The 12,566-nt window shown below is 47.4% G+C and overlaps 2 protein-coding genes across 2 annotated transcripts in view; both read right to left on the bottom strand.

Annotated features, from left to right (window-relative positions):
- LOC136990728 (serine incorporator 5-like) overlaps nt 1–5,595 on the bottom strand; it is a 217,367-nt gene extending 211,772 nt beyond the window's left edge. The window contains exon 1 of the mRNA XM_067289152.1: nt 5,583–5,595. The gene's annotated coding sequence lies outside the window, so the exon portion shown is untranslated. The remainder of the gene's footprint in view (nt 1–5,582) is intronic.
- Nucleotides 5,596–6,457: 862 nt separating this feature from the next.
- On the bottom strand, nt 6,458–12,523 carry LOC136990710 (synaptotagmin-4-like). The gene is made up of 4 exons (XM_067289123.1): nt 12,350–12,523; nt 8,397–9,220; nt 8,214–8,337; nt 6,458–8,146 (listed from the first exon to the last, which is right to left on the bottom strand). The coding sequence occupies exons 1-4, from the start codon at nt 12,405–12,407 to the stop codon at nt 7,839–7,841; spliced, it is 1,314 nt and encodes a 437-aa protein (XP_067145224.1). The 5' UTR covers nt 12,408–12,523; the 3' UTR covers nt 6,458–7,838.
- Between the last annotated feature and the right edge of the window lie 43 nt (nt 12,524–12,566).

Here is a 12,566-nt window from a genome sequence, read left to right as displayed (position 1 = left end):
GGGGGTTAAGTACCCCGTCACGTTCGCTCCAGCGCTGCCAGCTAAAAACGCGTACCAACTAAAATAATATCGGAGTAGCCCGAGACATGGCCAAATATTGCGGCGCCACGGCACTAGCGGAAATTTAAATTTGCCGACAAACGCTTTCGGTCGATCGGTTTTCGGATAAACGACGCCCTCTACCGTATTTCTAACCCGATTCGCCTACAGACGCAACGCTGCTAGCGAACACCGTTCCAAATGACAATGTTGTTCTATCATAGTTTAGGCCGAGAGTGGAACTCGGGGGATTCCCCAATAGCGCACAAATTTATGAATATTAGGCTCGTATTAAAATATATATATTGTTTTTATTATTTATATGTGAAATTTATTTAAGTAAAAATTATTTTATATATTTTTTTATTTCTGTTGTTTCTAAACACGAATCCATAGTAAATTTATAAAATATTTGAAAAAAAATTGATCCGGCATCAATTTTTCGGCGACCCGCACTTTGAGAATCACCGGTCTAGCCGGGCTGCCGTGTTCAGAATCGACACTCCGAACCACACTTACGAAACCATTTTATTTAATTACGGCGGAATCTCGCTTAACCGGCATAATTCGTTCCAGAATCTTATTCGAATGCGAAACAGTTTTCCCGTAGAAATTAATGTAAAATACGATAATGCGTTGCGCGCCAGAAAGTACTCGAATATCTTACGTATAACGTTTATCCAAAGAGAATTACGCGATATATAACGTTAAGAAGCGTGAATCGTCGTCTTTTCTTCTAGCGCCAATTCGGTTTGCGGGAGATTGTTTTCCTGGTTAAGCGAGGTTCCGCTGTATATTAAATGTTAAATATGTTTAAAATTAATATGGCTGCTGTTTCGAACAGTTAGTGTTTTACTTAGTGTAATAACCTTGGAGTAAATTATCTTAATGCGTTTATCGAAAGCTTAAATTATTACAGGTATACGGTAGTACGCGTATCGCGCTTACGTTTTTCCAATAAATATTTACCGTACCGTGTGTTCTAGATGTTTTTAGACGATTAAAAACCTATTCGATTCGACGTATAAAATACCTTTGTTTATTATTATTAAACTATCGAAAGTTTTGTAATTTATTTAAATTCCATCGTAATATAATAGATACACACATTTTAGTTATACAAAGTGTCGCTATAAAGCTTTTTAATGTAAATAATATACCGTATTTTACGGACTATAAGACGCATTTCTTTCTTCGAAAAATTGCCTCCAAAATTCAGGTGCGTCTTATAGTCCGTAAAATACGGTAATAAGTAGTAATAGAAAATAAACAGAAACTTTTTCGTGTGAGGGAACTCGGAGCAATGGTAGATTCCGAGTTTAAAAGAAAATCTATGCGTTTCGTATGTCTACAGCATCGACTCCTATTATGGACTTACTTTTTCTTTACCGACGTGCCCGAAATTTGCCATATTTTTTGACAAATGCTGTAGATCACTTTTCGCCTTTATAACCCACTTTTTACTATGTAAAGCGGGCGTGTGGAAGATAAGGCCCGCGACATCAATTCGGTAATGCTATTTGTTTATTTTTTTATTATCTCGATATCAAAGAAAATGTGATATTTTGTACTTAAACAAATAATGCTTAATAATAATTGAGTTCGACAGTTTTGTTTTTATTTTTATTTTATTTGATTTGTTTTTCTGTTTAATTTCTTGTTTGCATTATGTTTTCTCTATTTCGTCTTTCGGATTTCAAATTAAAGTCCGTCTTGTCGAGATTGTTTATTGCATATAAAACGCGTGTTTTCGACATACGGTGGGTGATCCGTTAACGAACATAATCCTTTCCTCGTCCGATAACGATGGAATCATTGGGGTAAAAGTTGGCAGGCGCACTTTCGTCTTACGGTGGCGCGCCGACCGTCGCTCCGCGACACTTTTTTTCAAAAGAAAACTGCCGTCCACCCAGAATATTTGTAAATGTTTAGTCCGTAGTCTACCGTAAGGCGCGGGAGTTTATCGGAATACCTAAGGAACGATTGTATATAATTACGTAAGTTTTATTTACTGTATTTCGTAAACGGTGGAGGAAATGTTATCCGGGAAAGACGAAAAACCAATCTTACCCGACCGTTTCGAAACTATTCGCGCCGAGTGGTTTCTTATCGAGTCTGGACAATCCGGCCAGAGAATCGGCACACTGAGTCGATGCGGCCAACCCGATAAAATCGGTTATATCCGCGCCGCCAACTCTTACCCCGATGTAAGGACGAATGCACCCGCGTAAAGCCACAGAGCGACGTGGCTTTTCTTCGCCGCCAAAGTCGGTCGAATTCTATCTTTTGCGGTGGCCGCCGCCGAGACGCATTTCTATGTACGGTATACAAATAAGGACGATCGTTCGCTACGCGCGTCTCGGCCGTTCGACCGATTGCCACGAAACTCGGAATATACTTTCGACTTTGATCGTCACGCCAAAATACCGACGAATTTCTGTCCACCCGGCTTTACACGTAGCGCCATCTATTGGCAAAAAGTTTAAGAAACTAATAAAGTAAATGTAATTCGTGCCGAAAAAAGATATCGTATTCGTTTAATTACTGCGGCCAGTAGCGCGTAGCGTTTCTTCGCGTGCGGCGGGCGTGTATCTCCGGCGGGGTCAGATTTAATGACGATTTTACTGGTTATTAACATTTATAGCCTTTTATAAACTGATTCCTACTCCGAAAATTAAGCTTTCCGCGCAAAGTAATTAAAAATATAAAAAGTTTCTATAACAATCTGGTAACAGATGGCGCCACGCGCAATTTTATTTTCATTTTTGCTTAATAATACGAGTTTTTATTTTAAAACTCGTAACAGTCGGGAAAATTACGCAACTCTGGTTGCTGGATTTTTGTTCTCGCCCGTGCCCGGAGGTTATCCGTCGATATCTGCCCCACGCGTAATTTTCGATACGTTTTGTACCAATATTACACTACGTTATACGTAGTGTAATATTGGTACAAAGAGAAATGACTCGCGCTTCTCTCCAACGAGTATGCGGGGGATTTACCGGCGTTAAAAAGAAAAGACCGAGCCGAGCTGGGTAAAAAAGCCGCTTCCGAGGAAATGACGGCGAAATAAATAAACTCCGGTGGGTAGTGACTCGGACATTAATTACGCGGGTGACCCTCCGTCGTTATTTCGCCGGCGATGGGGACGGCACGTTGGCACTAGAGGAGAGCCTGTAACGAGAGAGTGGTCGTAGGGACAACTGCTTATTTAGCCGCGGCCACGTACAATACTTGGTTGGGGAAACGGAAATAACCTAGCACTTATTTAAATAGAAATTCGGGCAGAAGAAAATAATAGTAAAAATTGAAAACGACATTTATTATTTCTTTATTTAATATACCATTTAATAATCTACGACGAAGATTTACTCGAGGCGACCAGTCACCGGCCAATTTGTTTTCTTTTTTTTTTCAATATCCCGAATTAGGGTTTCTCATTTCTCGGTCCTTCGCTCGTCCCGGGGTTCCGGGATCCGGGGAAATCCCGGGACAAAATCAGTTATTTTCGAAATGTACAAAATATCTTGAAATCGAATGATATAATTATTTTTCATTTTTTAAAGTAATTTAATACGTTCCGCAACCTCCAAAATCATATTAAAAATTACCTTTGAATTACGTAGAAATTTTTACCAATAGAAAAACTTGATTAAAGTTTGCCGGAAACTGCGTACGACGACGACAAAAAAATGCATGGAATTACGTACTTTTTTACTTCCAATACGTATCTTTTCTGTATATCGAAGGAATATATGAAAAATATCAAAAAGTTTTTTATAAGAATTTAATAAAATTGGCTCCCACCCACAAAAATAGGTTGTCGGAATGACGAAAATAGGCAGTATTAATAAAAAGGATCGGTCGGAAGAAGAAGGAGTGGTGTATAAACTGCAATGCGCGTGTAGAAATCCGAGTTTCTACGTGGGAAAAACGAAAAGAAAGTCGAAAGTTCGACTATCCGAACGTCTCGCCGCAATAAGACTCAAAGTTAACGCTTCAGCGGTATTTTTGCACGGTAACACTCGTAATTGTAATATCGATATTAATAATGTTAAAATCGTATATAAAGAAACCAATCGCGTAAAAAGAAAATTTAAAGAACACTTTACAATCGTCACGCAAAATAATACTGTTAATTTGAATAATGGCGCGTTGCCAGCGGAATGCCGGGTAAACCTTGTCGGATATAAAGACTGTAAACGGGCGGTAAGAGGTGGTGATCGAAATTTACGATCGAGCATTTTTCGAACCGATATTTGTTATATTTGGACTCGAAAACCCTACCGAAGAGGCCGAAAAAAGGCGAAACGCATTTAGGGATAAACATTAAGTAATTAAAAAAGTATTTTTTCTTTCTGGACACCCGTTTGGTTTTTTGACTTTTTTAAAAGTTCCATTTCATTATTTATAAGTGTTTTAGAGTTGTTTTTTTTAGTTCTCTTATTAAAAGTCAGAAAAGGAAGAAAATTTTAAAATTTTAGCGCGCTTTTTGAAAGCGCAATACGTAAAATTGTTATTGTTATTGTTATTGTTATTATTTCGTAAACTAGAATAATAAATTATTATAAGTGGCTTACCACAAATACTATATAATTAAAATCTATTTATTATTAGCCAATCGTTCCGATATCAAAAATTCTACTTTGTATATGTTATATTCTAAATTACAAATCTACTGTTACTTATAAATCTACTTTACTTTAAGAAAAAGTATTGTATAATTAAGGATGCGATCGTATATCCCATATTATAAACTAGCGGGTAAGCCCGGCCTTGCCCGGGCGAAAAATAAGAATAAACGTTAAGATTAGGTAATTTTGTACTTCTATCGTATTATATTATAGAATTTGGTTTATATAACCGGACCTAATTCTTGCACCCGGTGAAAACGGGTAAGACGGGCTACGCAAGATGGTTATCTTACGTAGCCCGTCTTACCCTCTTCTAATTACAGAATTTTTATATGGGTCTAAAAATATACACTTTAAATTCCGACTTTCGACTCCCAACTCCGAGTTCCCGTCATTAATGTCGTTATCGACTCGTCTCGATTGTATTATAAGAGATTAGACTAAATCGATACCGATTTTTTAAATTTAAATTTTAAGCAATTTGGACTGTTTTATCGATGAATATATCGTCCGAATATAAAATAGATGTTTTACATACGTGGATGAAGGTTAACTTAACTCGGCCGACTTAACTCGGCCGACGTCTTTCGCTTTTGTTTCCCAAAGTTTGCCACGCGCCAGATCTTTGGGAAAATCCTTTCTGGCTGCGATTTGCCAACCGAAAGCGGCACATCCGGTCGTACTCTAAGAATCGTTAACGCGTAAAACGAGCTAAACCAAACAACATCTTAACCGAAAACGATCGGTACGTAGCGACTTAAGATTGATACGAATACGCGCGGTTTATCGCGGTGGGAAGTACTGTCGATACGTCGTTAATGCGCTAACCTTCGATTAATTTTAATTCGTTGGCAGACCAATAAATTTTATCCCCCGATCTGGCTAGCGCGTCGTTTGGAAGAATAATGGCGACGACCGACTGCCGACAGAAAAGCGTTCCTTACACGGCCACTCTCCGATCGTAGGTGGAGAAATCGGGTTTTTTCCCGCCTGCGGGGAGAACACGAATTTCTTCACCCCGTTCCGAGTTTAATAATCTCCGTACTTTCTGTGGAAAATTTCCGAAATTTGGCCGGGAGGTTGACGTATTAGGAGGATGGACGCTATTAAATTTTGACGGTTACGGCTCCGGGGTGGAGTGGAACTTAACGGCCGTTTTCCCGGTCTTTTCTTTATAAAACCCGTTTCTGCCCCGGAAATTAAGCTTTTTTTGACATTTTATAATAATTAAAAATATAAAAAGCTTTCGATAATAAAATATGGTAACGGATGGCAGTTTTAAACGACCGGTCGTCGAGTATTTTATTCGCCACCGTCGGGGAAACGAAAAATTAAAGAAGACGTCTGTAAGTCACTCGTTGTTTTATTCTTTCCCCGCGCGGCGCATCGGAAAACTTTCCGTCCGGATTAACCGGGGTAATCGATTCCCTGCCGTATTTTCTTTACGCAGAACGTGACGGGGGCAGCCATTCCGTCTTTCCGGCGGGAATTTCCGCGTTTTTCATATTTCGTCTTCCGAGCCCACCGCCGCGGTCCGGAAGAGACCGATCCTTTTTTTCGGTCGGGCCGCGCCCGCCCGGCGGGAGGGCGAAATTACCGAGGAAAGAAAAGCGGTGGGTAAACCGGACCGGAAGACGGGGAAGGAGGCGATTTTACCCACGTTTTCTGGTATTTAATTATTTTCCTGGGCCAATTAAGTGCGGAAAGCGCATTTTTCCGCCGCGCCGGAAATAGAAGGCTGGTCGATCCGCGGAAAGAAGCGGAGGAGGGAAAGAAAGACGACGACGTACGATAAACATACTAAAACATTTTTATTAGAACGTGATAACACCATCCACGGAGGCCGCGCCGCGACGGGCCGTTAGGACTTAGGAGAAGGGCGAGATTCGACGACACGTTGGCTTTTATTTCTTAACGTTTAACACTTGCGTACGAAAGCGTCCGCGCGGGATCCGACCCCACCGGGCCCGGCGCTTCCGTCCGCCGTCCGGCCGCCGGTTAACGGAGAGGAAGAGGACGGGGAGAATGCGGATAGTTACGTACGGAGAACGCGACGCGGACCGAGAAGGACTTCGGGTAGTGAGACGCCGACGTCGAGCGCGCCCGCGGCGTAAGGCGGAGGGAAAAATGCCCTCTCCGGGCGGCGGGCAACCGGGCGGCGCCGGCCGTTTCCAGTAACGGCTTCGGGCCCGGCCCGGAAAATCCTCCGCGGCTAAGGGAATCGGGGCGATTGGCGCCGGAGCCGAGAGTTCGCACTTTTGCCGACAGATGGCGTTTTAAAAAATTGGATAGAGGGTCGACCTTCGCTTTGTTCCCCCGCGGCCTAGGCTTAAAACGGGCGGTGGTAGGGTCTTTTCTAAGTTTAAGCGCGCGGGACGTTAAAACGTCTGGCAATTAAAAAGAACGGTAAAACTCTAAAAGTAAGGTGTAGTGGCTTTACCGAAGCTTGGAGTTATACGAAGATTTCCTCCTTATCCGTTCCTTAAAGCAATTTATCGAGAAAATGTATTTTGAAAAAGGTTCCGACGTTGAAATCGTACTTTGACCGACTTTTTTTACCCGTAGAAAATAGTTATTGGGAAGGCCTTTATAAAGTAACCGAAACTTTAAAAAGTAAACATTATTTTATTTAAACGGTAAAAACCAATGGTGCAACTTCAGGCCCCATTAAATTTAAGTTTTCGACGATTTCTTTTCTCCGATTTACTCCCGATATACGTTCGTACTCGGCCTTTATTCCGGCCGCGGCGCCCCCGTCGGCAAAAGTGGATCTAGACGGAAAATTCCGCTCCGCTCCCGACGGTCGCCGTCCGGGACCGGGCCCGAGTTCTGGCGCCCGACGGATTTCACTGCCAAAACGGTTTGCGAATTCGGCGAGGAGAACCTCCGACCGCCTCTTTCGAACGCCCTCCGCGGTCTTAAGACTTTAGCCCGCGCGCCGCGCCCGGCGTGTACGAGAGATTCCGTTTGGGCGCGCGGAAGCCAGAATGGGTGGGCCACTTCGGGGACCGCGGGGAAACGGACTTCCGGGGCGCCCTCTTCCTTCCGCATTTTCCGACGGACGACGGAAGCCGGCTTCCGCGCCCGAGCCAAACCCAAACGTTGGCGGATGGATCCCGAAGGTTCGAAGGCCGACGGTGAAGAAAGGCGGTGCGTAGAGCGTGCGCGTCACTCCCCCAGTTTGTGCCACTGGGCGATCTGTCTCCTGGGCGACGAGCACGCCTCCAGCCAGTGGTCCAGGGCGGAGCCCGAGGCTCCGCGCCCCATCTCCAGCCTGCCGATCACCTCGTTCTTGGTTACGCGGTCCCAGTCCAGTAGCAGAAACTCCAGACCCACGTGGCTCAGTCCCTCGTTGAAGGGCACCTCGAACAGAAAGGACTCGTTGAACACCGGATTGACGGTGCGCTTCTTGACGTGCGTCTTCTTCTTGGCGATGCGCTGGTTGTTATACAGCAGATATATTTTCACGTAGGGATCTGAAACGATTGGCAGGTTATGGCTGGTCGGCGCCGGCGCAGAGGACCGTCTTTATTGCCCACTTACCGCACAGTCCCGCGACGTCCAATTTCGGCAAGTTTCGCGCTTTCAGCACCACCACGGTCAGCCTGTTGGAGGCGGGTTGGTGGCACAGCGACACCAGCAGCTCCCCGTGACCTTGGGCCCTCAACTGAAAGAAGGGGAAATTAAAGAGAGTCGCCCATCTCCCGCCCGACGACGGACACTTACCTTCCAGTTTCTGGGCGCGATCTCTTCGCAGAAGGAGGTGCGCTTCTTCAGTTTCTCCATCTCCACCTCGGACAGGGGACGGACCACCTCGCCGATGACGTCGTCCCTGGAATATCGGTCGAAACCCAGCACCACGAAATGCAGCGTCAGGGCCCGCAGCTGACCTGCGCCGATACCGTAAAAGGTGAAGTCTTCGCCGTAGACGGGGTCGACGGTCTTCCTCAGCACCCTGGTCTTGACTCGGTACTGTTTCTCGGGCAGCAGCTGCAGTTTTACGTAGGGGTCGCAGGTGCCGGCGCTCCGGTCTTTGGGAGGAAGGTCGGTGCACTTGCAGATGGTCACCAGCAGAGAACTCTTCTCGGCGTCGTACTTCAGCTCGAAGTGCAGTTTGCCCAGTTTGTTTTTCTCGTTCTCCTCCCTCTCCGTCTCCCTGTTGTCCTTCTCTTCTTTCTGCTCCTTGTCATTCTCCGGAAACGCCGCCGTCCGTTTGGCCTCCGTGTTTCGACCCGTGTTTTTGCAGGGGTCGCGCTTCTCGGTCTCTCCGTCCTCCGGAGGACAGCGCCTCCCGAGGGGAGAGTTTCCGGGACCCGGCGGTCCCGAGCTCTTCCTTAGAACTGGTCTGGCGGGACCTCCGTTGGGACTCTTAACCGCCGACGGCTTTCTGGGCACCAGGGGCTTGTCGGGGGCGTTCTTCTCCGGATCCGAACGCGGTTTGTATCCCAGTCGCTCGCCCCTCTTCTTGTAGCAGAAGTAAGCCACCACTGCCACGGACACCACGAACAGCAATCCTCCTACGCAGATGCCCACCAGAGTCGAGGTCGTCACTGCCAAAAATCAATCGTCTTTTAGTACGGCTGCGTTTGTCGCCGCGGCCGATTTCTCGTCGACCGGGAGTCACGCGAGATTTACCGACAAAGAAAACCCTTAAAATATTTGCCGGGCCGGTTTTGACGGTCGAAAAGTCCGAACAAATGTTTATTCCGCGCGGGCCGTAGTAAGAGTCGTTTCACCGAAGAAATCGGTCCAACGGGAATAAAGAACACCGCGCGCAATGCAAACTGGATCCTCTTTATCTTCTTTGTAAGTTGCCGCTGTCTAGGATTAACCCAGATACCGGTAACTATTTTTCTACCGTACAGTACCTAATACGGCAAAAGACAGTGTATCTTCCGTCATTAATGTCACAGAAAATCCCAACGAATCGCACCCGCTTTCGAAAGCGGTAAGGGATTTAATGCCAGGTTGGTTAGATATCGCCTAATACAATAGATAGAATTATTTAAAGAACCAAGTGTTAATGTTAATTCCGGATTTTGTAGCGACGTCCGCGTGACTCGAAAGTAAAAGACCGGCGACCGGCTTATTTTACGGCGGAAGCCTTTTCGTCTCGGTAAAAGGCGACAATTTTTAACGGCAAACGGAAAGACCGAAAATAATTTATTAAACGCGCGAAAAAAAACAAACAGACGAATAGTGGAAAGCAATTGTCGTTACTTAACTCAAACCGGTAATTAATGCGACCTTTGGCTTTTTTAAATAGCGCTAGTGCCTTTGTTTGTATCGCCTTCCGAGTCCGTTTGTCACTAGAAACATTCCAAGTACTCGCTACGTTTTTCTTGCAAGTTCCTTCTCTCGCCCAACGCTCCGCCATGTTTTCATTTGGGGTATACGCAATACTAAAAGCGCTATAAATATGTACCATTTTCGCTACGTTTTTATACGAAAAACTCTAATCATTTTTCACCGACACGCCGGACGTTACTCAATTTAAATCTTGTTTAACCGTGGCATTTATATTTTTCTCGAATCATTTCTAGCTTTGGTTTAAATTTTGCCGTTTTACGACTGGCCATCTCGGGATTTTGGTCGGTGTCCGCTGTTTATAAAGCTATCGCAGGCGGTAAGAAGACTCGATCCGAGATTAAAATAATTTCGTTCGTATCCCGAATCTGCATTGGCGCATTCGCGCATGGCCAGAATCGACGGTTTTATTGCCGAACCCTGGGGTAGTTGGGAATCCCTGTTCCGCAGTCGTATTTCGCCTAACGTGTGCACGCCAGGCGAGGTGGCGTCTCAATCTTTGTCCGACGACTACGCCATACTTGGTTCGGGATGGTTTTCGCGCTAAATAACACTACTGCAATTTTTAATCGTATTTTTAATTTAATTGAATGCCGTCCACCCGAGATTAGTGGTGTCTCGCCCCCGTACATCGCACTTTTCCTGTTAGCAACCGAGTGGTGCCGGTCGTCTGTCCAACTCCTTTCGGAGAAAAATTTTTAAATTGAAATGACGGGGCTTGCGACTTCAATTTACAAGTTTACTCCGAAAGGGGGTTAGATAGACCGCCGTTATCGGAAAAGGACGATGTACGGGCGCAAGACACTACCAAAATCGACAATTTTTAATCGATAACTGCCGGGCAACCGACCATCTCCTTTCGTATATCGTTTAGTATTATTATTGCCGTATTTTCCGCCGCCGAGCAAAATTTCAGAGTTGCCTAGATATTGGGTCGAAACCTTTCACATTTTCCTAAACGAGTGGCGTAATTACAGGGAAACGGGCGGTCGAGTGGGTGGCAAATTCCCATCCCCGTCGGCGTTTTATCCGTTTGGGCCGGAAAGGGGTGGAAGAGACGCCGATGGCCGGCAAAGGAAGAGGAGGGCGGCGGTCACCCGGAAGCCGGGAGTTTTGGGGGGCGGTGATCCCATCCCGGCCAGTCGACCGCCCTCCGGCGGACTAGGCCAAATTAAGAAATATCCCTTCGGGCGGGAAGGGAATTAATTGGCGGCGTTTTTTCTTTAAAGTTCGATTTCCATCCCGCGCCGATGACGGAACGACGCGCCACTCCGCGACGGGAGAAATAGGTCCCATCGATCGGGCGGCAACGATGGCCGGCGGCCCTGGAAGCGGTTTAATACGGCGCGGTAGTAAGACAATTGCGCCTTTATACACACCTCTAGTAAAAGTCACCAAGAATTGTACGACGCATCCTTTTTAAAATTCTCCGACCTGCCGGAAACTTACGAAAATATCCTTTTCTCCCTTTTACCCTGCCATTTCTCTGAATTCCTCCGCGGCCCGACTCCGACTGCCGGGGAGAAAAGAGAAATTTCCTCCCCCGGGCGGCGAAAACGGTAATAAAGAGTCGCCGCCGAATATCGATCGGGGGAATTTCCGCGGCCGACGTCGGAAGGAAGTGCGACTTCTACCGGAGAAGTTACGACAAAACTCCCCTTTCCGCCAGAAAAAGTCGGCCGGCCGCGGCGGGGGAGGAAATCGCCCTTTCCCGGGCGCCGGGAAGGACGTCTTCTTTAATTAACGCCGGACGCCCGGCGTTTCTCCTCCCCTCCGATCGATCCGGACGCCGCTCTCCTCTCTCCTCACACAAGCAGTCGCCCTTCCACGGAGAGGGAAACAAAAACTCCCTTTCTCCATTTTCCTTGGGAAACTACGTCGGCGTCTGGCCTTCCGGGCCGGGAGGCGCCTCGGACTCCTCTCTCCCGGTGGGGAGTCGGAGCTTCGTCCTCTCCGGCCGGAAAGATCCCAGCTCAGACGGACGCCCGTCCGACGCGCGGCTCGGGCGCCGCCGGGTGGGCCCCGCGTCCGCTTCCGCTCGCTTCTAACCATCCCGCCCCGGCCCTTTCGTTTCTCTCTCTCCCCGATGCCGACCGCTGCCGTTTTCGGCCGTCCCCGTTCCGGCCGATGGCGCGAGAAGCGGGAAGGCGTCGTCCGCTGGGCTTACATCGGCCGGCGCCGCGGGTGGCGTCGGCGCTTCCGTCCCCGAACCCGGACGTCGCCGCGGCCACCCGCTCGGCCGCTTCCAGACTACCGAGAAGGTCGAACGGAACCGTCCGACGAAAGAAAGATGGTTTTGCGCCGGACGAGGAAGAGGTGGGAGCGATGGCGCTTTCTGCCCGACCCCTGGCGAAAGAAAAAGAGGCACTCACCGTCCGGAACGGCCCCCGCGGAGGGTCCGTCGTCCGATGGAGCGGCCCGCGTCTTCATGGCCTCTACACTACATTCCACCCTGGGGCTGACGTCCGCGCGCTCCGACTGCCACTCGGCTCTGGATACGAGGTGGCCGACCACGGCCGCCGCCGCCTTCCGCGCAGGCGCCGACGCCCGGGCCCGGCCCCTCCGTTTCCGCCGCCCGGGTTTTTCCCG

The sequence above is a fragment of the Centruroides vittatus genome, unplaced genomic scaffold (assembly GCF_030686945.1).
Source record: "Centruroides vittatus isolate TY-2023 unplaced genomic scaffold, ASM3068694v2 contig_134, whole genome shotgun sequence".
Taxonomy (NCBI): domain Eukaryota; kingdom Metazoa; phylum Arthropoda; class Arachnida; order Scorpiones; family Buthidae; genus Centruroides; species Centruroides vittatus.
This window is presented reverse-complemented; position numbering and strand designations above follow the sequence as displayed.